Source organism: Diceros bicornis, chromosome 14, assembly GCF_020826845.1.
Source record: "Diceros bicornis minor isolate mBicDic1 chromosome 14, mDicBic1.mat.cur, whole genome shotgun sequence".
Taxonomy (NCBI): Eukaryota; Metazoa; Chordata; class Mammalia; order Perissodactyla; family Rhinocerotidae; genus Diceros; species Diceros bicornis.
The window spans coordinates 55,434,537-55,462,152 of record NC_080753.1 but is presented as its reverse complement, the minus strand read 5'-3'; the positions used below and the strand labels follow the sequence as shown (position 1 = coordinate 55,462,152).

Sequence of the window (27,616 nt, the reverse complement as noted above, 5' to 3'; positions counted from 1 at the left end):
TAATTTTTTAAAAAACTGCCAATCTATTTTCCAAAGTGTTTGTACCATATTGCCTTCTCTCCAGCAGTGGATGAGAGCTCCATTTGTTCCCCTTTCTCATCAACAGTTGATATGGCTTGTCTTTTTTAGTGATTCTATTTGGTGTGTTTTTATTTCATTTACTATTGTCCATGTATGTGTCTTCATTTATGAGGTTTCTGTTGAAAATTTTTGCCCAGTTAAAAAAATTTAGTTGTTTGTCTCCTTATTCTGATACAAGTCCTTGGCTGATATATGTGGTGCAAATATTTTCTCCTGGTTTGTGGGTTGCTTTTTTGTTTTCTTAATGGTCTCCTTAGAAGAATAAATGTTTTTAATTTTTATCAAGTGCAATTTATAAATTTTTTATGATTTATGTTTTTTTGTTCTATCTAAGGAAGCTTTGTCTACCTAAGATCATGAAGATTTTCTCCTGTTTTCTTCTAGAAGTATTAGAGTTTTAAGTTTTACATTTAGGTCTATGATGCATTTGAGTTAATTTTGTGTAGGGTGTAAGATAAGTATTCATTTTATTCCATGGAGAGATCTACTTGTTCCAGCACCATTTTTTCAAAAGAATTTCCATTTGCCATTGAAGTGCCTTGACACTTCCCCCCAAAATCAATTAATGTTTATAGATGTGGGCAAAAAGATACAAATCTTTTTCAATATATTCAAATACTTTATCTATAAATCTCAGCAGGATACTGAGTGAAAGAGCAGGCCAAGCTTTAAAAATAATTTATGTGGTTATTAATGTTATTTTCATCAAATATAGTTTCCTTTTAATTATTTCTTTATGTCTATTCCCAAATGAATTGAGCAATTCCCTTTGATTCTAAAACCATATGAATGGTAACATCCATTTTATGATAGCAGAAATCATCCTACCCATCACTTAAATATACAGGCTTTCTGGTGAAGAGCAGCCTTGTTACAGATGTTTGGGTTTCATAATGTTCACAGATTCCAGAATTTTCTTCAAATGCAAATACATTCTGAAGTGACACAAAATGAAAAAATAAACTCTCAATTTTCCTAAAAATTCCAGGCCTATAGTATTGATAAAATAACCATAATTTAAGTTTCTATATTAGGAGTGCCAAAATAAGCCAACATTTAATTCTGTGACAAGGAGAAAAATATGGAAAAGAAAACCCAGTGTCTATGAAAACAGATCTAAAAATTTAATGATTTAAAAATAGTTTCTACATACAGGATGAGAAAGAGAATAATACACATTGGACATTTTGGTTTTGAAAAACGTGAAATGTCACCACTTAGCTTAGAACAAATCTGTCGTCGCCTAAGAAATACACATTATACAATGAAATCTACAAGGACATTTTTCAACTTCTTTGTTGATTTTCAGCAATCTCCTTCCTCCCCACACACTTTCTCATCATATAACAATACAACTTTTAATCTTCTTCTGGCAGAGCAGAACTTCGAGAACTACAGTAGCAGTTGTTTTGAAAAGCACCCTCTATGATAAATTTCACTGGCTTTTTATCACACTTAGATCACACATTCTGCTTTTTTAAATCTTCTGTTCCAATGATTTGGTTGTTTAAAACAAGCAAGCTTAATTAAGTAAAGTCAAGGTATATATTGCAAATAAAAACGTTTTCAAATAGGCTGGAATAGAACCATTAAATAAGAACTGGACCGAAAGACCATAGATAACACGCTTCTTGACTTGGTAATATGTGAAGACATTTGCCCACCGGGTAGGCAGTATTTCATTTGCTCCATGATGAATCTGATGGCTTGTGGTGTGTCTGTGCTGTGCCAACACCAGCAGGTGCAAGGGGACAGACTATGGAATGGACGCTGTGATGAGCTGTGAGACAGTGGTGGGCTGTATGCACAGGGTCATTGGCCAGAAAGAATTGTAATGATCAGATGGGCTCCATATAGCTGCTCTGAGTGTCAGGTCTGCATATGCATGTTTTAAGGAGGGTGCAAGATGAAGCAATGAATTCTCTTAGAGTAGGATGTGGCCTGGTGGCTCTAACATTTAGGTGACAAAGGAACTGGCCAGTTTCCCTCAAGTAATGGGGGCAGTAGCACCTAAGTGAATGTTGAGAGTCAGAAAGGCCTCTACTTACTATTAGTAGATGGAACCATCCGTTCTTTTTGTGGACTATCATAGTCTGATGTGTCAGTATGAATTCCTGCTGCAGATCATATGGTTTTTGCAAATCTAAAAGCATCCTTTTGAAAACTTCCTGGCCAAATCACTCATAAATGCAGATCAGAAAGCCCTGAGGAATCACGTTCTCTCCTTTTATTGTGACATCTTCTCAGTGTTGAAACAGCCCAGCCATAACTGGGCACATGGCCTCCAAATACATGTGTCGCTTCTCCAGCACCTAAAATATTGGAGATTGGATTAACATATACGTTCTGAAACTTTCTCCCTAAGAGGGCTTTTTCAACCAGAAGTGAGGCATTTGCCATAATGTGCCCAAGATGGTCAATTTTGGAAGGGGTTTCAAAACAAGAACAAGTCATACCATGCCTCATTATTGGGAGGTAAACACTGGCAAATATGCTATTTTCTAGACTTGGAAGTGACAGGCTCAGAATAATTGCTAGTATATGTAGAACAATATTACAACTATCTGGTATGTTTTCTAAATAAAATGCAGCATTAGGAGGTGCTTACTAAGGTGCTTCTTAATTCATGTTTTTTAATGGAATGTATCAGACAAAAATCTACAAACACAAATACACAGGCATACACGCACGTGGACGAATTTCTGGACAGTTTATGTCTTAGATGCTTATGTGTGTACATAAGAACCACACAGAAAAACAAAGTTCCCCCTCTGGCTCCCTGAATTCCTGAATGTCTAACCCATAAAATGTTAAAATAGTTCATTTTCATATAAAATATCTACAAAAATAGATAACATGTACAAAAACCAGATAGTATTTCCAGTTTTCCTTAGTAACCCACTCAGTCCCCCTTTCCTCCTTTTCTTCTCAGAACGTTGCCATCTCCAGCAAAGAGCGCTTGAACAGCTGCGCGTTCCTGGACAGGTCTGTGACTTGGTGTACCATTTCTTGCAAGGCGGTAGTGCTGGGGTAATGGAGGGCAGCCATCTTGGTCGCCATAACTATAGTCTTGAGCTGTTCGCAGAGCTGGTTGCTGGAGTTCATCACTTTGTTGCGAATGTCCTGGGCAGCAACCTGCCTTGTCAGTGTGTCTCCAATGAACACCAGTTTGTGTGCACTTAGGATGACAAACTTGCTGTGCGCCACGAAGATCCGTGGGGGCTGGGCTGAGCTGACGCAACTGAAGAGAGCATCGATGGCATTGAGAAGGGAGATGAAATGGGTCTCACACTGGTCATAGTAGAAGCAAAGCAACTGCCTATCCTGAGCACCCACACTGCTGTTTGTGGTCGGGAGGCTCTGAGAAGGCTTCCACTTTGAGATGTCATTCTCCACAGGCTTTGTAATTTCTTGTTCCAACAACTGGAACTGACTTAGCTGCAAGGAAGAAAAAGGCAGATTCATTAAGGGTAAGGCAGTGTGCTGTAATGAAAATTAACCAGAGCTTAGAGTTAAAAGATAGAGATTTTAATCCCTAGTAAGTGTCAGGTGCTTGTTACATGTGAGGCCTTGGTCAAGTTGCTCTGCATTCCTAAACTGTAAAATGTAGAGGTCGAGAAAGATGATCCCTAAGGAATCTTCCAGCTCAGGCCTTCTGTGATTGGACGATTGGTCTCCTCTGCTCTCAGGCTGGAAGGCAGCATAGCGTTTCAACCCAGTTCTGTTACCTACACCATTATGAAGGTTAAATGAGGTAATATTTACAAAGTGTTTAGGAGGGTATTTGGTATATTGTAGGCTCTATGTAAATGTTTATTAAATGTTGAGTGGTGGCAAGGGAATACCAAATGTGGGGATCTCTTTGTCAAGTAAATCACTGACAGTTTGCTCCTTCTGGAGGAAAAGCTTGACTCTGTCCCTTCAAGAGGCTTAGATAAATGACAATCCATGACCCTTTTCTAGATGTCCGACTCTTTATGTCAAGATTTATAAATGTTATCATCCAACATTACAGGAAGGACTATTGCATATAAATATATGTGCAGTATCGAAAAGAACACCTCTAAGGGAATCTGAATGCTAATTGTGCATCATAACACTTAGCCCCCCAGAGTTGTAGACAGAAAAGGACCTCGCCTAGAGTCAGACACAATGAGTATTAGCTTTCTTCCTTCTCTCCTCACTGCCCCCAGCTGGTGTGTTGTTTAAATTGCAACGATAATATTTCCAGCTATTACACCAAGTCTCAGGAGAGACTCTCTTGCAGGTAAGGACTATCTGTGACCTGAGTTTGGGACTCAGTCAGTCTTCCACCCTGAGGTAGGGCTGAGTCAGAGCAGGGATAACCTCACCCAGCTTCTCCCCCAAGAAATGCACAGTGAGCTTTACTTTTGTGTGGAATCTGTTTTCATCTTAGGAATTACTGTGGTTTCTGTGAGTTCCCTAAACCCTGCAGTCTTACTTGGTCAGATGTCAAAGCAAACATAAACAGATACAGGGTGATGCTTGAAGACATTTAGCTTACGCTTTTGCAAATATGTTCATAAATATATCATCTCGTTAGATGGGGGTGAGGAATTTTCTCATTTTACAGAGAATTAACTGGAGTTCAGGGAGGTTAAGTGACTTGCCTAAGGTCACAGAGTTGGTTGGCCAGAAAGCAAGGAGGAGAACTCTGGTTTCCTGAGTGTAGTGTGCCATTTCAGGTCTCCACATGCCATTTCATTTCATCCTAAAAGGCTTATAAATCCTCAATCTATTTCTCATTATTTTTATGCCCTTGTACTAGCAAAACCCATATTATCTGCCCCACTCATGCCCAACTTTTGAACTAACCTGCCCTGCCCCAAGCCCTTAGTAAATGGACTTGGATCTATTTTGAAAACAGTGGATCCTGCCCTTCTACCCTTAGATTGGATCAAGTTCAGCCAAGCCATAGGCTTGTGTTGTAGGGGAGAGATAGCTAGATAGATAGAGATGGCCCAATCAGACTCTTTTTAGGAATATAATGAACCACAGAAGGAACTGACTATCAGCTGAGGAAGCTGAGATGAAAAGCCATCTATAGAAAGAGCTTTGAGTGGCCATTTACAGGTTCTGTAAAGTTATAGAGGAGCCAAATGAGTAGATAAGCAGAGGAAATTGCCAAAAGATAGAGGAGAAGGAAGGAGATTTAGAGAGAAGTAAAGGAAGTACAAGAAGGGGAGAGAATTTACAGTCCTAGTTCTCATCAGATTTGGCTATATCTTCATTTTCTGTTCTTGAATTCCCCTACTATGGCCTGACTATAAAACTTGTTTGCTTGGGCTGGCTTGAGTGGGTCTTGCTCCTTGAGATCAACAACCTTAACCCAAATAGTCCTAACATGTTAGAAGTACAGGCTTAGCCTGGAAACATTGCTGTTTGGACATAACCCAGGGACACCACTGGATTACTGAAGCCATAAACCTTCTCTTTGTTTTTATACCCTGTTATATACCTTGGAGCTTACTTATGCCGAAGTATGCTGGAAGGATCAAAATCATACTTTTGAAGTTATACCTTCCTTATTAAGTGGGACATCTTTTCAATACTGAGTGGTTTTTGTTCTGATTAAACTTACCTGATGATGTTCCAGCTGCATCTTGTTCTGTTTGATGATATTTTCTTTTTCCAACAGCTCTTTCTGTTGCCTCTCAAACTCCTCCTTACCCTATTATTTTTCAACATAAAGAAAACATTACATCACCACTGTGATTCACTTATGCTAACAATTTCATTGACAAATGCGTAAATACTCTTTCATTTTCCACTGGCTTGGCAATTTCCCGATGCCCAATTAGGCCCCTGTGAACCCCAGACAGGGATGACGTGCTTTTCGGCCAGACTTCCAGAGTCTCCATGTAGGTTAGGGCTGAAAACCAAAATCTGTTTCCATGTAGAGTGCCATGCTCTGTGCTCCACTTTGCCGTTTCTGGAGAGCTATCCATGATCTCCTTCAAACCTCCTTTAGCAGTACTATTTCTCAGGGTTCTTTTCTAATGCATTACATGTGAACCCATAAACTTTCTAACGCAGGTCTAAATGTGGTGCACATTGCACTTGTGGTTTCTTTGAATTATCTACAACCCTACACCAAATTCGTATTTCCTAATATGCAGAGTTGGACAACCAGCCAGGGGAGTGTTTAATGCCTCCATCTACTCTCTCTCTACATCTTTCCTCAGCGCTAGGTGTGGCTCAGCTCTTCCTGCCCCAGTCTCTTGCACTCAAGGGAATTGTAGTTAGTTTAATACTTCTCAGGATAATCTGTGGCTCTCAGTCAAACGAAAAGAATGGCAGAATAAGACAGTAAGCCAAATTCTAAATAATGAATCTTGGTAGAATGTTTGAATCCCTCAAATTGAAAGGGTAAGGTATTAGGATCCCAGGTCAACTTGGTGGAATTTCCACTCGTAGGAGGCAGACTGTGACTGCCCAATTTCCCACATTCAGGTTAAGTTCTAGACCAAATGGCAAATGCCTAGTGGTCCTCAAGGTAAGTCTGAGGTGGGGTTAAATTTTTCTGCATTACACACACACACACACACACACACACACACACTATAGAGCTAAAGGGACCTTAGAAATTCTCTAGTGCAGAGGTTTTCAATTTTTTTTCTTAACAGTGGAACCCCACCCCCCCTTTTTCTTCCAAATAAAATATCATGCAGAACTAAATCATAAAATGCAAACAGAAGTGGAGCTGGTATGATAATCTGAGGGCCCACTATCCTACTGGGGTGTCTCTTCGTGCTTGCCTGAGGCACATCAATGGGATCTAATCCAACCCTGTGCTTCATTCATTTTGTAAATGAGGGAATTAAGGCCCAGGGAGGTTATATAAACTGGTCATACAATTAGTGCCAGGGAAAGGTCTAGAGCTGAGGACTCAGGACTCTCAGGCCAGCGTTCTTCCTACCATATAGCATCGCCTCCAACTTGTGAACCACTAATGATGTTTGTGAACCATGAGTCATGTTCTCTCCTCTGGTAGTCCAGCCTAACAGCCTTACAGGCATTAGTCCCAGGCTCCCTGAGTGAATATAGCTGATTTATAAGTCTGGTTTCTTTACCTGTAGGTGAACATAGTCATAATCATCCATCCAGCTCCTTTCAGAGCCATCACTGCTGCTGCAGTCAGGGAGCTGGTCCTTGCCCAGGTTTGGGGGTAATGGCTTGTTGAGGCCTTGGGCCTTGTGGTCCCCAGGATGCAGCAGCTGCATCTGGGATCCAGCATGGGGGTACTCAGTGGAGTTCATGATGTTCTCAGGCCCATTCTTCACATGTGAGCTGCCAGGGCTTAGTCTAAAGAGGGCCTCTGCATTGGTATTGATGGTTGTGGTGAGCTGCTTGGCATCATCGGGCACCGTCTTTGCCACCATCACAAACCGGTCCAGATCATCACACTTGTTTTGGGGCTTGTTGATGGCTAGAATGTTCAGGGACCAGCTGCACTCATTTAAGTCATGGCTGGTTTGGCTCAGAATCTGGTGGGAGTCTTCTACTCTTTGGAGCTCCCGCTTCATTTTGTTGTGGAGGATGAGTTCTGGGAGGCAGGAAGCATTCGCTACAGCTCCCTTGGCAAAATGGAGGTAGTCCCTCAGGTACAGCTCCACCTTGTCCACTGCGGTGCGTATCTCATTGATGTGTCGTTCCATGTATCCGTAACAGCGCCAGTCTGTGATGACCAGCGCCATTAGGCTGGAGACGCCGATCTCTAGAGTCTGCTGGAGCCGATGAAGTCTCTCGATGGCTGTGTCTGGATCCAGCAGGAGCCTTTTGTCCTGAGATGGGGAGGCTGACAATGAAGATTCCTTTGAGGTGGTAGAAGATGTGGACATGTTACTCCTGGTGCTGCCTGTACTGGAGAAAGATAATCGGTTGATACCATCTACCACGTCCTGAGAGCCTTTGGCATCCGGTGGGTTGTGCAGAGGGACATCGTAAACACCGTCTCTTTCTTCGGGGTTTGCTCTCTCACTGGTTTCTGCTGGTGGCTCAAGAAACTGAACCCCTCGGGGGACATCGTATGCATCGTTCTGAGTGCCCATTGACTGTCCCAGCTGTGGGGGCGGATGGTTCAGGGAAATGCTTTGGTGTCTTCGTGTCACCAGTTCAGCAGCTCCTGGAGCATCACAGTTATATTTTATGTGAAGGTCCTTCCCCACTGACTTGGTGTTGGTTGGGGGGATGTCGTAGACGCCCTCAGGTCTGACGTCCGGCCTTCCAGCTTGTCTTATCGGAGGGGGGAAGTCATATTCTTTTTCCCTAAGCCCTGCTTCATCTCGGCAAGCAGAGGGTGGAATGGCATATACCTGGAAAGCAGGTAAAAAATGAAGCTATAATTTGTTCAGTTGGCTCATGTGAACATGTGGAAACTGAACAGTACACTAAAATGAAAGCCAGAACTCAGTCCCGTTGCTGGCTCTTCTTTCGCTCTCTACCCACGAATGGTAGGTAATTCCCAATGCTCTGCTCTGCTCTGTTCCCACTTCCCTTTGACAAGTGCATCCTTCCTGTGGCCTCAATGCTGCCTTGTGTGGACCCCTCCTGGCTGAGTCGCTCTTCCTGGGTCCCAGTCCCATGTTTATGACCACCTCCTGGGTATCTTTCCTTGGCTGATCCAGGCTGAGAGGCAGATTATGCCTTAACACACCACAGTAGGTCTCAGAAGACCTGAGGTCTCTCCCCAGATCTACCAGCTGTGTGACGCTGAGTAAGTCACTTAAATGTTCTGAGTCACAGTTCCCTTATCTGTAAAATAACTGTACTTCCTGTGCAGGCATACACCAGAGGGTAACAGAGTGAATTAAATGCGTTAACCCATATGTGGACTGAGTAAACTGTAACACCCTATATAAATATGAGATATAAGAGATACGTTAGATATATGAGATATGTTGGTTGCTTGCCAAACTGAATTAATTGTTTCACCTTTTAACTGTCTTTCCTTATTGACTACCCCATTTTTTTTAGTGGGAGTCCCTAAATATGGAATCCCTAGAGTTATCTTTAATTACTGCTTTTCCTTCCTTCCTTCCTCCTTCCCTCCCTCCCTCTCTCCCTCCCTCCCTCCCTTTCCTTCTTCCCTCCTTGTGTTTACTCTCTCACCAAGATTAGTTTTTTTCCTTTGGGTTTGCCCTTCCTGCCCTCACTTACCCCTTTAGTAGGAGGGATGTCATAGACCCCTTGAGGTTTTATCTCTCCCACTGGAACTGAAAACATAGGGCCTTTTGCTGATGGTGGAGGGATGTCATATACCTGAAAAGAAACACTTGAATTACCCACAAGGGAGATGTCTTATACTTGTCACTGTTCACGTTACTAAGCTTTTAATTATGGATTTATTGATCAGCTTATCGATACCCTTGGCAGCATTCTATGTGATAAGGGGTTGATGGAATTTTTCTTTTTAAATTTTGTGTTCTTTGAATTAAATATAAAAATGATCTTAAGTGAAATATCTACACTGTCTGTACTTTAAATTTTTAAATTAATTATTTTATTGAGCTATAATTGACATATAACATTATATTAGTTTCAGATGTACAACGCAATGATTCGATATTGTATATATTGTGAAAAGATCACCACAGTAAGTCTAGTTAACATTTGTCACCTTACATAGATACAAAATTTTTTTTCTTGTGATGAGAACTTTTAAGATCTACTCTCTTAGCAACTTTCAAATATGCAATACAGTATTAGTAACTAGAGTCCCCATGCTGTACGTTACATCCCCAGGACTGACTTATTTTATAACTGGAAGTCTCTACCTTTAGAACTGCTTCACCCATTCCACCCGCTTCCCTCACCTCTGGCAACCACCACTGTCTGTACTTTAAACTGTAGTTTAAATTTTATACTTCTTGAAATAAAATGATAAGCAACGAAAGCTTTGTCAGATAAAAGCCTAGGATTTCCTGATAGAGTGAATCCAGAAGAGATAATTTAAATAACATTGGCTAAAATGGCTCCTGAATAGAAACCTAAATGTTTCTATGAAATTTCATATGAAACTTTTCAATGAAAGCTTCATATGAAATATACATAATCTGTAATTCCCCTTTCCTCTGTAGCCCTGAAGGAATGCTACCCTTAAGCTCCTCTCTCCCGGGGACCATGTTGCTGGTACGTACCCCTTGAGTGGCATGGGAAGGGGGGATATCATAGATGTCCTTTTGGTATCTGGATGGGTACTCGTACACATAGCCATGGCCCGACCTGACTGGGGTTATCACCTGTGGGCAAGAAGACACAGAGGTGTGAAATCCCAAGCCCCAGTCCTGAGCGAATCTCCTAGCCTCCTAATCAGGCACTCCTCCCTCATCTCTCCCCCATAAAAAGAAAGAAAGAAAAAAACAAAGAAAGAAGAAAGAGAAAAGGAAGGAGACAAGGAGATACCAGGTCAGTCAACTTTTAAATCCCTCTTGAATCCCAGGGAAGAGCAAGTCCCTGAAATATCTCTGTCCCCCTTCCTCCTGGTAACAAAGTCACCTCAAAGTTGGTCAGATAAAGTCTCAAGTCCCAAAGTGTACTTTAAGGGAGAATCATTTTTACCTTACAAAAGTCCTATATCGTCCCTTTGGAACATCAAAAGCACAGCGTCATGAAAAAATTTTTTAAAGGCCCTGAAAGTATTTGTAAAGTGAATAATGCAAATAGAGTTTAGTCACTTAAAATTCCTCTCATACCTTCCCTAGGACACCTCTTCATCTGACATTATTATAACTAAAATTCCATAGGTCACTAGAGTACTTTTATGAAGCTAATGCTCAAACAGTGCTGCCCGTAGAAGCCTCCAGGAATTTTCAGTCTAACTTACGAAACAAATGAAATACTGAGTCAGGAAGCCACCAGGAACAGAGTGCAGGTCTCTAATCATTTTCCCATTTCCACCAGGGAAGCAAACATCCCAGACAGTACCTATGTCTAGTCCAAGGGATGTCAGACATCAAATACGCTCATCACAACTCTAGCATCTGGAACCAATGTCAATGAAACGAATCTCACCCAACAGGCTTGTATTTTCATATCTACATACTTTATTCTGTGCCAGGCACGGGTAGAGAATTATTTGACTTAAACTCATTTTGAGATATATTTAATCCTCCAAGGGCTTCTAAATTCCCAGGGTCTTGTTTCTGCCTCACCCCTGCCCCCCGAATGATGAACAGCGCCCACCTCAGTATTGCCCGTGACATTTTGAGAACAGACATTGCAAATTAGGAAGAGTTCCTTGTTCCCTAAGAAACCGTCATCTTTTATCCTTTCTATAATGTGAAAACTCTGGCGTCAAGCTGCCTACAAAACTATGTGGAAAATGCTCATGTCCGTCTTATGCTGAAATGGCTGGAACTCAGCCAAATGCACCAATGCCCTTCTCCCTGGGGGCTCTAAAATGCCCAAATTCAATTTGGTTTTAAATCCCTGGTGCGTGCAGCTGATTATTTCTTGCAGTGAAGGCAAAAGAGATTAGTATGCAGTCACCATGCCATCAAATCTCCCCACTCAGGTTTAAAAAAGGAATCTATTGCTTTAAGGTTTGTTGGCATGGAGCATACAGAACCATTTTATAAAGTGGCCACTGTACTGTGCACAGCAAATCTTCCTTTTCAAAGCAGGATGCCCTTTGCTCAAGATAAACACACTGTGTTCCTAATGCCCTTATGTAATTTTTTTTTTCACTACTGTCCAGGAGAGAAGTGAAGTATCTTCTCTTAGTCTATCTCATTAGCTCCTCTATTTATAGCTCTCTATTTGGGCTTTATAATAGAATCTGCTCACAACGCAGCTTTTGTTCAGTCTAAAATTTCTAAGAGGATTCTGTCCAAGGTTGCCAAGTTAGTAATAATGCTAAGGGAAAACCAAGGCTGATTATGCTGAAGGCCAGCTGAATGGTTTCATCTTTAGATTCAAAAAGGGAGGGGGGCTAGGAGATAGAGGGAGTGGTGTTGGTATCTGAAAATACCCCCCCGGTGAAATGTAAACCTATAGCATGACCTCAGAAAGGCGAGGTCACCGACAAGGCTTTTCCTCACCTTTGTGGATCTTCCCTGGCAGAGAGCATCAGTGCTCCCGGTATTTAACATCTCACTTCCTGATAAATGTCACAGAAGCCCAACTTGCTCTCTCTTTCTCATTTAAAGGATGCCTGTGGTCATCTGGTTTTTAAAAACTTCGCATTCCAAAACAGTCATTTTTCTTGTTTATGCATTAAAAGAAACAGATGGTGAAAACCACAGGGAGAAAAAGCCAACAAAATACAACCTCCCCTGATTCCAGCATTCCTGATGTTACCATCTAATTCACGTTGGTCCACAAACGGCATTTAAATGGGACCAGCGTTTTGCATCTGGTCAGAAACATCCAGGGCATACAGCGATCTGCTTTGTGACGCCTGAATGAGAAGGGAGCTGGAAGTCTGCTTTTGGACACTCTCCTCCTCAGCCCATTGCTTGGGTCACTTACATGCCAATTGTGTGTTCTTTCCTCAGAGGAAAGTGCTGACCGTTCTGTACGTTACCAAGTATCCAGTTTTGTGGTTCATAAGGCCTTTTCTTCTTGCTTGACGTAGCACACAAAAACCTTTCTACTCTCCCAGAATTACTGAACCTCAGCCTATGAGGAACACCAAGTTCTAGCTAAGGGGATGGAAATTTTGGAAGAATTCCCCTGGACATTTGCAAGGCAAGGCATTGAAATTGCTACACATAGGGCATTTTAAAACTAATTTTCTCAATGAAATCAAGTCAGATTTTTCATTTCCCCTTTTCCTCCGTTTGTTTTTCTTTTCTCCATTCTTTTCATTCTCTGTATTTATTTACAGTTACAAGGGCTTAGCCTTAGGAATTACCAAACTGCCCTATTATTTCATCAGTGTTGCCACAAAGGGGGCTACACTGTGGGATTCCTGGGGCTCTATGACCGACTGTTACTGCAACTGCTTCCCTGTTACTCTGGCAAAGGATCTGCATTTTCCAAATATGGATTTTCTGTCCTGATGAGGACTCCAACCTCCCTCAGACGTCAGCATACCATTCTCGTCCACTAACGGGAGAGTCTGAAGGTAGATACTTGGAGAAGAGCCACGATGCAGAGAAGGGCAGACTGTAGAAATTTAGAATAGGAAGAGTCCACTTAATAAATCTCCAATGCTGGGCCCCGGCAGGATAGGATCAAAAAAGTTGAGACTGGGGTTCTGTTAGCTCTCTAATTAATCTACTCGCATAAAAACAAGCAAACACACACGCTGGCCCCACCCCACCCTTTGATGTGTGTAGTTCACACCATTTCGAGCCTCAGATCCTGGGCAGCCCGAGCTGTTTTTAGAGACGCTTTAAATACTTCCATGTCTCATAATTTTGAGAGCTATGCATGCTGAAATATTAAAGAAGAAGAGTGTGTTTGCAGGCAGCAGTGAGGGCTAGGGAAAAATGAAAACCACAGGTGTGAGAGTCAGCGAGCTGGAAGAGAGCTCCTGGGTCTGTCACTCATGCCTCCACCTTTGGTTGGCCTGGCCTTGCACCTGTAGCAGAGATGCCTGCGGGGCCGCGCAGGTAGGGGGACGAGGGAGAAACAAGCCAGATTCTGTGCTGGGGAGACACTACTGAACTCAGACCCTACTGAAAGGAGGCAGCCATTCCTCAGCGCCAGCCAACTGCCGTCCTGAAAAAATACGCCCCGGATTGCCAGACCTTTCAAATTTTCAGGATAAGCCAGAAATTTGGATTTTTATGTGAATCTGATTTTCAAAATTGGCTCAAATTTTTCAAACAGCATTTTGGCCAAACTACACAAGTCTCTGGCCCCCAGGGTGCCATCTTTGCTTTCATCTATGTATTTCTGCCCTCCTCCCTCAGTATCTTGAAAGCCTCTGAGGGCAGGGCCCGAAAGCTCTGCACCAATTCCAGCCTTGGCAAGGCTCAACTATCCGTTTTTTATATATGCCCTGCATGCCAGACCTCTACACCTTCACTCAGGCTGTGTCTTTGTCCAAGATGCTCTTCTTCCTTTCTCATATTCAAATTTTATTTGATTTTCAAGGTCAAGCTGAGTGCCCCTCTCTCATGAAGCCTTTTCCAGACAGATATAACATCTCCCTCCTTGGAACTCCCTGAGCATGTTATCCATACATCTCTAACGGTACTTATCATTTGTGGTTTGACTGTTACAGTGCATCTCATCTCTTCTCTTAGCATTGTGGAGACAGACCATTTCTTCTTCACTTGTATGTGAACAGCAGGACCTAGCACAGTGCCTTGAAAGAGTAGGTCTTGGATAAATGTATTGATTGAATACATTAAAGAACTAAAGGAAAACTCAAAGCTTTTCTTAAGCAAGATGGTGTGGAGCTGGAGAGGTACCAAACAAGGTCTCCCCATGTAGGAGAAGGTTGGTTTCCAGGTAAGTCAGCTCTAGGTTGAGTGGGACCCACGGGATAAGGGGTAGAACTGTGTCTTGGCAGCCATGCACGGTAGTGTTGGGCCAGTGACAGAGCCAAGAAAGCAGAGTGAATGTTACGTAAAGTTGAGAAATCAGAAACCATGGAAGAATTATCACTATTTGGTGCAAACCACTATGAGAGGCCAAGACGGGGCACTACATGGTTTCCTTTTCCCCAGTCTAGAGCCTGCATGTGACATGAACACCTGTGTCCTTCTCAGCCGCAAGCTAGAAACATATGGGGGAGTTTTGCAAAAAGAAATCAAAACAAACTCTGCTTTTCACTCTAACATCAGAAGGAAAATACAATAGAAAGGAACAGGAGTCATGCTTTCTCTAGTTCTGAAAATATGTGACAGGCTCGTGTCATGAGAAGTTGTATACCAGAGGCCACGGCCACAGTGGGTCTTTAGCTCAGTGAAAAGATTAGGTCTCATCAAGGGAGTGACTGAGAACATAAGCTGGACTCAGGCAGAGCTGTATCTAAATCCTGGCTCTACCACTTACTAGCTGTGAGAACGTGACCAAGGTATTTGTCCATTCTAAGCCTCTTTCCTCATTAGTAAAATGGAAATGATAATACTTATAGGTTTTATGAGTATTAAATGAGATCAAGTACATAATGTACCTGGCAAAGAGTAAACCCCTAAGCCTTAACTATTTTTATTCTAAGTTTCACCTAGGTTATACAGATTTTACTTTTGGACTTAAATTGTGGACTAAGTGATTCAGACCAACATCCTACTGAAGACAGCTTTAAACAAATGAAAAAAAGATATTAAAAATGTTCTTAATAGCATCAAAGGGTTAAAAGATAGTAAAGAATTACCAGGTCAAAATTTGGGAGTAGAGAAGGAATTCATAGAGGTAAGTCCAAATTTTGAGGCTGCTTTTTCTCTGGGGGCATTCGCTGATCTGAAACAGGTATCAGAGAGGCAACATTGTGTTTTTTTACAGCTTCTTTGGGTGAGGGGGAACACTGGACTGGAGGGCTCATCAAGGTAAGGACCCTGACAATCATCCACTACTTTGGGTTGAGACCTCTAAGGGCTGCATGCAAAAGTTAATCCACCTACCCTTGCATAGGCTGAAACCAGGTTCTAAGTCATCAACATTGGCAAGAACATCTCAATGCTTGAAATTTGATTTAGGTGTGTCTGTGAGGCTGGCAGAAGGAAACAAAATACTCTCTGGAAGTAGAGAACATCTTTATAGGCCTTAAATTATTTCTACAAATATTTAAAAAATACAATGTCCAACACAATGAAAGATAACCAGGAATGTAAGAGATAAGACTTTAGAAACTAGACAAACAACATCCAATTCTTGCTTTCTTCCTAATATGATAAAGATGTCATCTGTGTTTTAGTGATCATAGATCTCAAGGCTGTTTGCTTTCAAAATGTTTCATGATTAAACCATGGGAGAAAACAAAATTTAATCATTCTTAGATTTAAGTCAGATAAAAATAAATTAATCTTCACAAATGCAAAAAGTGTTCCCAGTAAGGTCTATAAGGCAATGGGAATTTCAAATCAAAGCAGTAAATGACAAGAGACTTTGGCCCTTGATGACCATCAGTAGATTTACTTGGGTTACTATTTTACTCTGGTCATATCAGTGTTGTTATTGTCACAATTATCACCATAACAGCCCAAGACACTCCAGTGGAAAACCCCAGGAGAAAACGTGCTTTATAAGGCTTAGAGATAAAGATATTTATCTAAGAGAAAGACGGTGAGGTCCCAAACCCAGCACGCTTTCTTGAATTTCTCTTCAGACAAGGCCTTTTCAGCGTAAGGTCATAAGCTGGGTTTGTCAAGAGGATCTCACCAAGAAGTAGGGCACGTACTCATTTGGAATGTCTAGAAGCAAAGTGCTTTCTCTCAAGACAACTTCTGCTCACATGGTATCACTTGTACCAAGGTCTCAGCAAGTCTGCTCAGGGGCGCTACTTTCCTTGGGCATCTACTTCATCTCCTTAAAGTTGAGCTGGTGGATGCCTGGCATTGGGGCATAGTAGCGGCAGAGGCCCTGCAGTTAGAACTTTGGCTTCTCAGCTGCATGCTGCCAGTTCAGTGGAGCGCTGAGGGAAGCGGGAAGGGAACAGGCTATGCCATTCATGAAGGCAGATCTCCTTGGCACCTCCCACCCAACTCTGAGAATCCTGAGAAAGCCAATTAATAGAGTCTCAGGTCCTGCCACATTCTGCTGTGCTTCATTCTGACGCCAGCCCTACCTCTCACCTACTTATCACAACTTCTCATCTGTCTCCTCCAACACTCGCCCCTGTTTTGACTCTGTCCCTCCTTCCATGCTACCAGCAACCCTAAGAAGAACAAAAACAGTAAAAAGGAAGCAGAAAAATCTTACTGTTTGACTTGAGAAAGAATTGAGTGGAGTGGATGAGAGACCAAGATGGGATGGGGAGGAACAGAGGTAGCTTCAGCAGCATGGATCCCATTCTAGTGTTTTATTATTATTATTATTTAGAGTTCTACATTTGATGTATGTATGTATCAAAAAATTACAAAATCACAAAAATATAATTTTTTATAACTTTAACAAAATTGTAAAAAATAATAACTCCCACTTGGAAGGGTAGGGAGGAGTCTTTTGTAACTGTTCTAGTTTCTGTGTCCCATGATTTAATTCTCTAAGTCTCTACAATCCAAAGCAACAAGAGGAATGACCTGAATTACACAATCCTTTGCTCCAGATATCTAGATAATGCCTCGATAATTGACCAATGGAGTTTACCCATGAATCTAGCAGAGCAGGAATGTGCGTAACCAGCTCCTGGTATTGAACTGGACAGCGCAGGTGGTGCTGAGGAGATATAATGGGTAATTGATGAGAAGTTAAAAAGTTCCACTGTGCCCTAATGATTACAGCACAGATTTATAACCTTGCCATTAACAGTACCTCAGATTGTCTGAATTCAAAAGTAGGCTTCACTGATTAGCGGTCATCTATTTGCATTTTTCTTGGCATATGTGGAAAGTAAAATTAGATTGCTTCCTGTCTATCTCTAATCCCCCCAACCCCCTGTTTTATTTATACCATCTCTGGGTTTCATGCATTAACAAGAGTATTTAGATTTCTAAAACTGCCTGTTGGAAAGGACTTATTTCACTTAAATGCCCTTAAAAAGCATTAACAGAGCCACCACAGTATTTATTAGATCTTATAATAACCTCTTTGTCTTAAAGCCCATGAACTGGGTGACCCTTTCCCTTTAAAGAAAACCCTAGGAAAAGAACCATCACTATCATCACTGCCCGCCCATTAGAACTTGGATCCAGTTTTCAGAAGCTGCAAAGTTATAGAGGTTCATCTGTTTAAAATCCAAGATTACTAGTTGCTTTTCTATGACCAGAAGAAAAGCCACATGTTGCCTACACTGGATTTATTAATTCTCTATAAATTCTCTCTGCCCAGCTTGGGTGTAGCACTGAGCTCATTTATTTACTCGCATAGCAACAATAATGAAAACGGAGTCTGGCCTTAAAAATACACCCCCATGGGCCACGTCCATGGTTAACCTTTCCTAACACTTCTCTTGTGCTCATCAAGATTGCTCCCTCGCTATTTTTGGGAGATGATTTACTTTCCTTCCAAGACATTTTGATGTCTGATTTTACTCTAGAACAAAGCCTTCTGCTAGCCACATCTAAATCACGGCCAGTCTCTTTCTCCAAATGAGGAAAAAGTCACAACTAAGAGCTCAGAAGTGGAATGGGGCTCTTGGGTCACTTTCATTTGACACAGCATTTGGGCGGCGAACCACTCAATGGAAACAGTGCCCCGATTGTTAAGCCTCTAGCAAGTCTCCCCTGCTGCTTTCAGGAAGCTCTTTGTGCAGCGAGTGCTAAAGCAATATTTAGTTATGGAGTGACTGAGCGCCAAAGAGCAGCTAAAAGCATTTAACGTGAAAGAACATGATGGGAAATGACATCTGGGTTCCTCAAGTGGTCAAGGTCTTTTCTCTGGACAAAGCCGAATACAGCCAGTGACAGAGCTGGGTACAGCAAAGCCATTTTTTATATCCCATGGACTGAAATGTTCTTTGAATAAAACTATAAAAGGCACAAGCATTTTGGTTCTTTTGATGTTCAAGTAAATTCAACAGGACACTAAGCACTAAATCTAGATTTTGAAATAGATGTTAGAGAGATGCCCACAGGCTGCCCTAAAGGGAAGGTGATTATAGAAAGGAGGTAAGGGATGAGAATTTCTGGACGCAAATGCCTATGGTTTCCTCCTCAATAGGAGACTTCTCAAGGCTTAAATGGGAGAAAAGACACGATGGCTGATGGAGCAAACTTCTCATGTGGCAGAACTTGGTGCCAGTTCTGAAGGGGGCTGACCCAGTACCGCGGCAGGGCTGTCGCTTCGAGAGACACCAGACACACCCAGGGCCTCTGCCAAGTGAGAGGATTAAACAGAGGAAAATGGGCAGAAAAGAACAAGTTCCGGGACAAAGCACTTTCCTAGCTCTTGGTAACAAAGCAGAGATGAAAGTTCTCCTTAATGAGGCGCTCTCTGGAAGGGTTCTCACGCGAGGGACCGGGTCTGCAAACTCGGATTCTCCCTGGCTCAGCGTACCCGACCCTCCCTCCTGTGCTCCTGCCTGCTCCTTGCTTTCTATTGACATGGTTCTATCTTCCAAAGGAGAGTGCGGTTTCTAGATAGGAAGGTGGACTGGATCCCAAAGGATGGGTAAGGAGGAGTTGCCAAAACTTAGGGGCCAACTGAAATTTCTATCAACACCTGCATGTCTTTTTTTTTTTTTTTAAATCTTGAGGCCAGGTCATTTTATTAAACCTTTCAAGCGACTGTGGGAAAGAATCAGATAAGGATATCTGGATCATAAAATTTTAGCAAAGACCATTCGAAATAATCCAGCCCTACTCCCCATTTCACAGTTGAGGGAACTCAAGTTCAGAGAGGTTATTCAGCTCATTAATGACAGAGAAGTGAAGGAGAAGCTTGGTTAGCTGGGTCCAGCAGTCCAGCAGTGCTTTCCTCAATGTCCTGTTGCCCACACTAGCAAGATAGATTAGAAATTTACTACTTTTCTAATTTCACAAATAAATACTCCCAAAGAAAGTTACTTCCTTATTTGAGAAGCAAAACTTGAAATCTGGGTATCTTATTTTTGGGGGGTGCCCCTTTCACTGGCAAGCCCACTTTGGGAGATTAAACTATATCCAGTTAAATGAAGTTATCTATTTGCAGCAATTGGAAGTCATTTGAAAAGACGGTATTTCCAATGGCAGAGAAAGCCAACATAGCAATGTTCTCAGTGGTACCACAGTCTTTACATCACCTCAATGACCTGCTCAGGACTTCTGGATCAGCCTGGCATGAGACTGACCACTGCAGCTGGGTGGCGGACATTTCCACGTTCCTTAACTCAGATTCCCTCACCATTGAGGCTACTCTCTGGATCTGAGGTGGGAGCCTTCTGAAGTGACTTTAATTCTTCCTGGCCAACAGGAGGCTTTTTTAGCACCCAGGGTTCTGGTGAGCTGGAATTGTTAACAAAGTGTCTAAATATGCTCTCTTATTTTAAGGCTTGGCAACCTCAACCATTCTCTGGGATGTAAAACTCATTAGTTTCAGAGTCAGACAGACATGGGCTTAAATATCAATCCTGCCTCTTACTAGAGGTTATGTCCTTCAGCAAGTTAACTTACTACTGAGACCTCAGATCCCTCCCCTGTAAAGTGAAGGTTGTAATGAACACCTTATGAGGCTGTTGAGAGGATTAGATGAGATTATGTGTATATGTCCCTAACATGAAGCCAAAGTGCAAAGGCACCTTCGGGTCACCCGCACTTTAGGTCTAGAACTATCTTGAAAAATGACTAACTTAAAAACATGCTAAAGGCTACACAGTCAGTTGGTGGTAAATTTGAAAACAAACAACTATTCTGATAAAGAACTGGTTTAAGCACATCATGCTTTAGGAAAACCAAGTATTATAAAAATTATTCAAATAAATCAGATGTGATTATGGCATTGCTAAAGGATTCTTTGCTTTAAAACTTGATCTACTGTGGGGTCCCTGTAAAGAGAGGACTCCTTGGTACTCTTCAAATGTTACTGGAGTTACAACTTTTAAGGAAGACACACTGTCCTGAGTCACACCTGTACTCCTTAAATAGGAGCAGCACACCTGTCTAGAAGTGTACTTTGACAACTAGGTTTATGGCATAACTATTTAGAACCAAGTGCATTTCTGATGATATCTAGCTCTGCATTTTGCACAATATACTCAAACAAGCCTGCTTTTAAAGATGTGTTCAGCCAATATGAAGTCTCAGTTTTATCATCAAATGAAATAAATGTATTCTTTTCTCTCCCTCACAAACAGAGCATTATCCACTTAGCCAGACATCATATTACACACAATATCTGACCTATTCACTCCGGTAAGCACAGTCACTGAGCATGAAATCATTGAAAAAGGAAGGGAGATTACCTCTGTTTGCTTTGGTGTGTGTTTATAAGAAGTTACTAATACTCTCTTAGAAATATGCATTATCTATGAGCTTTATAACAAATTGCAACAGTGTTTGAAGGCCCTGGCATTGACCAAACAAAAAGGCCTTTGTTCGTTTTTAAGGAGGTGTTACAGTTTGCTCATTCCACAACCGTGGATGACTCAGCTGGGAAGAGATACTTCTCATTTTCAAAGTGAGCTCATCAAGTCCTGCCCTTGAAGTACTCAAGGACCTCCAATGATGTGTAAGATTTAAAATGTATCTTGACTCCTGAGGGTAGAGATTTTAGATGAAAGTTCACTTCTCTGCATAGCTCCAAAAGCCATGTATTGAGGGGAAAAAATTCATTTAAATTAGGATTATCTTTATATAGAAATTCAGGATTCTGGAACATGGTCCTATACTTTATTGAGTCTATATATGGAGAAACTGGAGGTACCCTCTGCCCTGTCCAAGTCTGATTCTCCTCGGTATTTTTCAGAGTGTGTGTGTGTGTGTGTGTAGGACAGGAAAGTGAGGTGAAGTCAGAGTTTAGCTTCTCTGGGAGCTTTCATTTCCTCTAAATCTATTTTTACTCGGTAGACAAATCATACTGCTAACATATAGCAGTTAGTTGGCGGGTAACTGAGTGTTGCTCTGGGCAACCAGATTTCACAATGCTTCAAGTCCCAATAAGGGAAGTCCTTGGTTCCTTAACCAATGGCTTTGCGTGGTTGTGTGTGTGTGCATGTGTGTGTGTGTAATTCATGATGACTCAGTGTCTAAGAAGGTACAAACATTGTAGCTAATCTATTTCTGGTTCTTATATTACCTTTCAGGAATGGGCCTGGAAGACCTGGCTACAATCTTGGACTCATTTCCTGCCAACAGTTTGGCTGTGTTCTATTTTGCAAGGTAGGAAATGGTCTTTAAAGATGATGTAATACTACCTGAGTTTTCTGAGTGCCACCCCTCAAGCAGTACTTGCCCCAGCCTAGCCCATCATACACAGTGTAATGGCGGGCCATTAAAAGTTTTAATGAGCCCATGAGCTCCCTTGAGATTAAGTGAAATGTACAACATATTTTGGGACCATCAAGGAGGGAGAAACTACTGGCGTGCAGAAAGAAAGCTTCACAGAGGAGATGAACATTGAAATGGGTTTTAAAGTATGACTAGGAGTTCACAAGTAAAATAGAGGAGAAAAGGCATTCTAGGTAAATAATAGCATATGCAAAGGAAGCTCTGCTCCTCAGTAGAAAAACTGTAGTTCTCCTTTTTAGGTGACTATAGAAGCATCAACTAAACTTGTTGTCTAAATTGGGCAAAATGCATAAAAGTTAGGCCCTGAGACAAACTGAACTTGACATCGATCACGCTTTGGATGCTCATTTGTTGTGCATAGATAGTTATGATTAGAGAAAACAGATGGTGACATTCTCCAAGACCCTTCTTGGGGAAAACTACCGTGTATAATCTGACATATGTCATAACAGACGAATGAGCTGGACGACGGGATTTGAACAGTGTGTCATGGTGGATGGTGATAAGATCAGAAGCACTTTTCAGCTTATTTAAAGGTCAACTCAAATTAAATGCTTCATTTCTTGCTCTGCCTTTTCATTCACTCATTGGCTGTTCTCTGTGTGCAGAAACTTTGCTATGAGCTTGGCCTATGGCAGTAGAAACAGCCAGGGCCCCTCCCTGCCTTAATGGACCTTATAATGTAGCCCAAAACTGATTTTCAGAAGGACTCACAGCAAATCTAATTCCACCAATTAGAATAAAAACATCCTGTCCAAAGAATAGTCAGAGAAACACATATAATTCCCCATGCAGACCAAGCACAAAATGCATGAACTCAGGTGGCAGTTGTCCTGATCTTGGAAGCAGAGAAATGAGGCTATTTTAGATCTTTGTAGACTTTAGGCTTTTGGATGTTTGGAGTGTCCACTCCAAACCGTACTCCCATATTAAGTAGAATTTTTGCTTTTAAAAAAATCGAGAACATTAAAAAAAATATAACTCAGCTTTTCAAGTTACTGGACTATGAGTAACTCATTTAATTTAGAATTGCCTGTGAGTTCTTGGCAATCACGGAGCATATTTAGAAATCTTTGTAAAGTGAGAAAAATCTAACCTACAAATTGTCTTCAAATGTAATGAAAGAGTTATGAGCCCTAAATGTAACAATTAATGAGGTTGACACGATGTTGGTTCCTATACATGTATCTATATGTTTATTAATTTCTATTTTGCCGTTTTTGTGTTTCATATTTTGGAGCCAAATTTTTTTATTCAGCTTTCAGACATTCTCGTACGCCCTGGGCATTCTGCCCACAATGCCTAATGGAGAAAACAGCCCCGCACATAAAACCCAGAGAGAAAAAGACCAATGAAATTAAGTAAAGGTGTCAGGGTATATGGTTTCCAGATAACTCTGAGAATTCTTTTCCACTCTATGCAAAACTCTTGTAGAACCAGAGAGACAGCCATGCACTCAAAGGGAACAGCATATGTGTCAGCGATAAAGTATTTGCATATTCGGGGTAGAGTAAGAAACACAAACAGGGCCAATCAGTTCAAAACAAAATCTGAGAAAGGAAAGAAAAACAAGGCGAGAGGAACTAATTTTTTTAAGCACTTGCTATGCTAAGCACTGTGCCCGGTCGTTTCTATATACCCGTTCATTTAACTCTCACAACAACCCTATGAGGGAGTTACGATTATTCCCATTTTACAGATGAAGAAACCAAAGCCTTAGAGAAGTTCAATAACTTGCCAAGGGATGTGCAGAATGGGGAAACAGAACCAGGAGTCAGCCACACCCCTAGCCCATGCTCTTTTCACAATGCTCATGCTGTCTTCTTGTTTCATAAAAGGGTGGGGATTATATGATTTTCTTTCTTTCTCTAATCGCTGATTTAATAAGTGATGAATGTCATTTAATTGATGGGATGCAAGAAGGTGGGTAGAGGCTGGAGTTTCCAGGAGAGCAAAGCTGAAGTGATGGGAGGTAGAATTCACTGTCTTTTTTTTTCTTTCTTTCTTTCTTAACTGATTCATTAGTAGAAAAAACTGTGGTGGATAAAACTTCTGAAGCCTACAGTCTGTTAGCAACATCAATGGAATCTTTAACTATGGAAAGTCCCGAATCACAATCAGATTGGAACATATCCAACTCCCCTCATGGTCTGTTCGCAGTGGTTCTCAAAGTGCAGTCCTGGGCCACTTCCCCCAGAACTATCCAAGAAGCTCACTGAAATGCAGATTCCTAGGCCCTGGGCTTAGACTCTCTGGGGGAAAGGCTCAGGAATCTGCATTTCAACTCACCTTCCCTACCTCTCTGGGTGATTCTTATGTTCTCTAAAATTTTAAAACCACACTTTAGTGGTTCAAAACAAGATTCTACTGCCTTCTCTTTTTCTTCTTTAATAGCTTTTAAGGACCATAGCTTAAACTACCAGGCATGTCTAGTTCTGGGTTCACCACCATTTTACAGATAGGAAATTAAAAGAGAAAAATGGATACAGGGCTATTTAGCAAGTCAGTAGAACTGCTACAATGAGAACTCAAAAAAATATAAAAAGCCCCACCTGATTCCCATTGTACTGGGATTAACTCTTGGGGCCTTGAGTTAAATTGTTAGTATGATTCTCATCCACTGAGAAGATCCCTACACCGAGGGAGATGTTGGCAGAAGCTTTTAAAGCAGCCATTAGCTAGAAGGTTAAAATCACCCCTTAGTAGCCAGGTCATCACCGCTATGAAGGAAGGAAGGAAAGAAAGAAGGAAGGAGGAAAGAAAGGAAGGAAGGAAGGCGGGGGAGGGAGAGAAGGGAGGGAGAGAAAAGGGGAGACAGTGAGCAAAAGCAAGAGTGAGAGAGTGAGTGTGAGAGTGAGAAAGAGAGAGCAAGGAGGGAGGAAGGGAAGAGAAGAAAAGAAGGAAGGAAGGGGGCAAACTCATTCCCATGGGGGTGGGAGCCGATGGTCCAGTGGACAGGACAGAGGCGGGCAGCCTAGAGAACTAGAGGCACTAAGATGGCGTTGAAGGCGACGTCAGGACATCCTGTACAACACTTGGTGTTCGGCGGGAAGAGCCAGGGTCATTCCCTCCTGCCCTTCCCATCCTTGCCATGTTACCACCTCAGACTCCGACTGCTCAAAGCTCAGCATCCAGCGTTATTTCCTCCTTAGCTCTGGTCAAGTCTCCCCCAGGTCTGCCTGCATCCCCTGTAAGGGCCGGCAGAGGTCCTTTTCAGAAGGTGGCTTCCTCCCACAGGAATCACCTACCTTTTGCTAAACATCAAATGTTCCACTGATTTTAGAATTAAACAAACAAGCAAAACATTGAGTTCGGGCACCGCAGGGTAACCCCAGCACCCCAACATCAATTCAAGGGAATGTGTGGTCTAAGTCTCTCCTCTCTAAGAGGAGGGAGTGTCAAGGAGCAAATCTGCCAATAAAATGGGAAGATGAAGTTTTAGACTTTTCAGACTTGGAACTAAAAGGGTTGAGTCTAAAAAGGAAAACATGTCACCTTCCTGCCAAAATAAACTGTGATGAAAGTTTAGACCCGACCACCTTTCAGCCAAGCATTTCCTGTTCTGGCTGCCCCCATCTGCCTCATACTAGCTCAGAGGAGGGAGAGCTATTTTTAAGGTGTAAACAACCAGGACTAGGAGTGAGAGAAGTTATTTATTTATAGTTACACCTTTTAGCTGTTCTTTTTCCCCTCTGGAGATAGAGGCTGGGTTTGGCTTTCCCTTTGAATCTAAAATCCGTGGGGTAAGAAGGACTTTGAAAGGTCAAGGTGAAGTCTATCGCCTCTAGACAGGGATCATTGTCCTGGCGATACAAGTGAGAAAGCCATTCACCACTTCTTCAGGAATTCCTCCTAACGTACATATACCCGGCTTATGCAACACATGTGCTTTTGAGAAGTGTTTTGTAAAACATATTTTTTGTATAAAAGGTGATTTGAAAATAGTCATGTGTCGCCTAATGACGGGGAGGGGGATGTGTTCTGAGAAATGTGTTGTTAGGTGATTTCATTGTTGTGTGAACATCATAGAGCATGTTTACACAGACCTAGATGGTAGAGCCTACTACACACCTAGGTTACATGGTACTAATCTTATGGGACCACCATCATATATGTGGTCCATTGTTGATGTGAACGTCATTATGCAGTGTATGACTGAACATTTTGTGGTTTTGTTATTTAAGGAATCCAACAGTAAATCACCCCCCAGTTTTTTTTCCCACAGAGAATTACATTATCATGCAAATAGATAGTCCCTAATTTACATGGGATTATAAATTCAGGCTTTGTGTTAGATATTCTTGAGGCAGGGCACATGTATAGGTAGTACTCTAAGAGTCAGCATGGTGGTCTAGTGGTTAAGATCTGGTGATGTCACTGCTGCGACTCGGGGTTTGCTTCCCATTCGGGGAACCACACCACCTGTCTGTCGGTTGTCATACTGTGGCGGCTGCGTGTTGCTGTGATGCCACCAGTATATCAAATACCAGCAGGGTCACCCATGATGGACAGGTTTCAGCAGAGCTTCCAGATTAAGACAGACTAGGAAGAAGGACCTGGCCACCGACTTCCAAAAAAATTGGCCATGAAAACCCTATGAATAGCAGTGGAGCATTGTCTGACATAGCCCCGGCAGGTAAGAGGATGGGTTGGGCAGGGTTCTGCTCTGCTATCCACAGGGTCACTAGGAGTCAGAATCAAATTGATGGCACTAACAACAAAAAAGAGTCAACAAGCTCTTTCTGGTATCTAACTGCATCTTTCCTCTCATAATTCAGGGATCTTTTCTTGTTTCATTAAATTATTCCATTCTTAATACCAAACCATGCAGGACCCACTGTAGACCCCTGAATTTGCCAGTAAACAAAAGAGAAAAGCCCTCCCTTGTAATGTTTGCAAAAGCATCATCTTGGTGTTGGCTATTACCCTGGATAAGTTCACTGACATTATTTTCTTCCCAGCACCTATCCCCACCTGACATTACAGTGTTAGCTTCCATCTCCCCACTATAATGTGCGCATCATGAAGGCTTTGCTCACTCTTTAATTCATCACTGTATCACAAGCACCAAAAATATACTAGATGCTTAAAATTTATTCAATTTACAAATTTCTATTTATCTCCAATTGTTACGGCATTTGGAATTATACAGACTGCTGAAGAGGCTCTCCCTTTTTTTTTTAACATGATGCCTTCCTAAATATTCTAGCTCCGTTATTTTCACCCATTGCCTCAGGCATTATTATAGGGATTACTTGAAGGACAAAAGGACGGCTCCTTTCTAAATTCACTAGTATCTGTAGGTTTCAAATGAGTCAAACTTTAAGAACTTTACAGAACCAACCAACCAACCAAGAAGTTGGTTGGCATGACCCACTCCCAGCTTCCCTGCTCCCTCTACTTCTGGTGGGTTCTTTGTGCAGCCAGGCCAATGGGGTCATGATTCAGCTTTTGGTGGAAGGAGTGTCCTTGCTAGATCATTGTGCTTGTATCAAATTTGATGGCTTGTACCACTCAAGGAAGAAATAGAAAAG

The 27,616-nt window shown here is 41.9% G+C and overlaps 1 protein-coding gene across 2 annotated transcripts in view; it reads right to left on the bottom strand.

The window, feature by feature from the left end:
- Positions 1–1,190: 1,190 nt before the first annotated feature.
- NEDD9 (neural precursor cell expressed, developmentally down-regulated 9) overlaps positions 1,191–27,616 on the bottom strand; it is a 175,177-nt gene continuing 148,751 nt past the window's right edge. For both annotated transcript variants that reach the window (XM_058555265.1, XM_058555264.1), the window contains 5 exons: positions 10,242–10,343; positions 9,262–9,363; positions 7,176–8,417; positions 5,684–5,773; positions 1,191–3,519 (listed from right to left, as the gene is read on the bottom strand). In XM_058555265.1, coding sequence (XP_058411248.1) covers positions 3,010–3,519; positions 5,684–5,773; positions 7,176–8,417; positions 9,262–9,363; positions 10,242–10,343 — 2,046 coding nt within the window. In that variant the 3' untranslated portion in view covers positions 1,191–3,009. The remainder of the gene's footprint in view (positions 3,520–5,683; positions 5,774–7,175; positions 8,418–9,261; positions 9,364–10,241; positions 10,344–27,616) is intronic.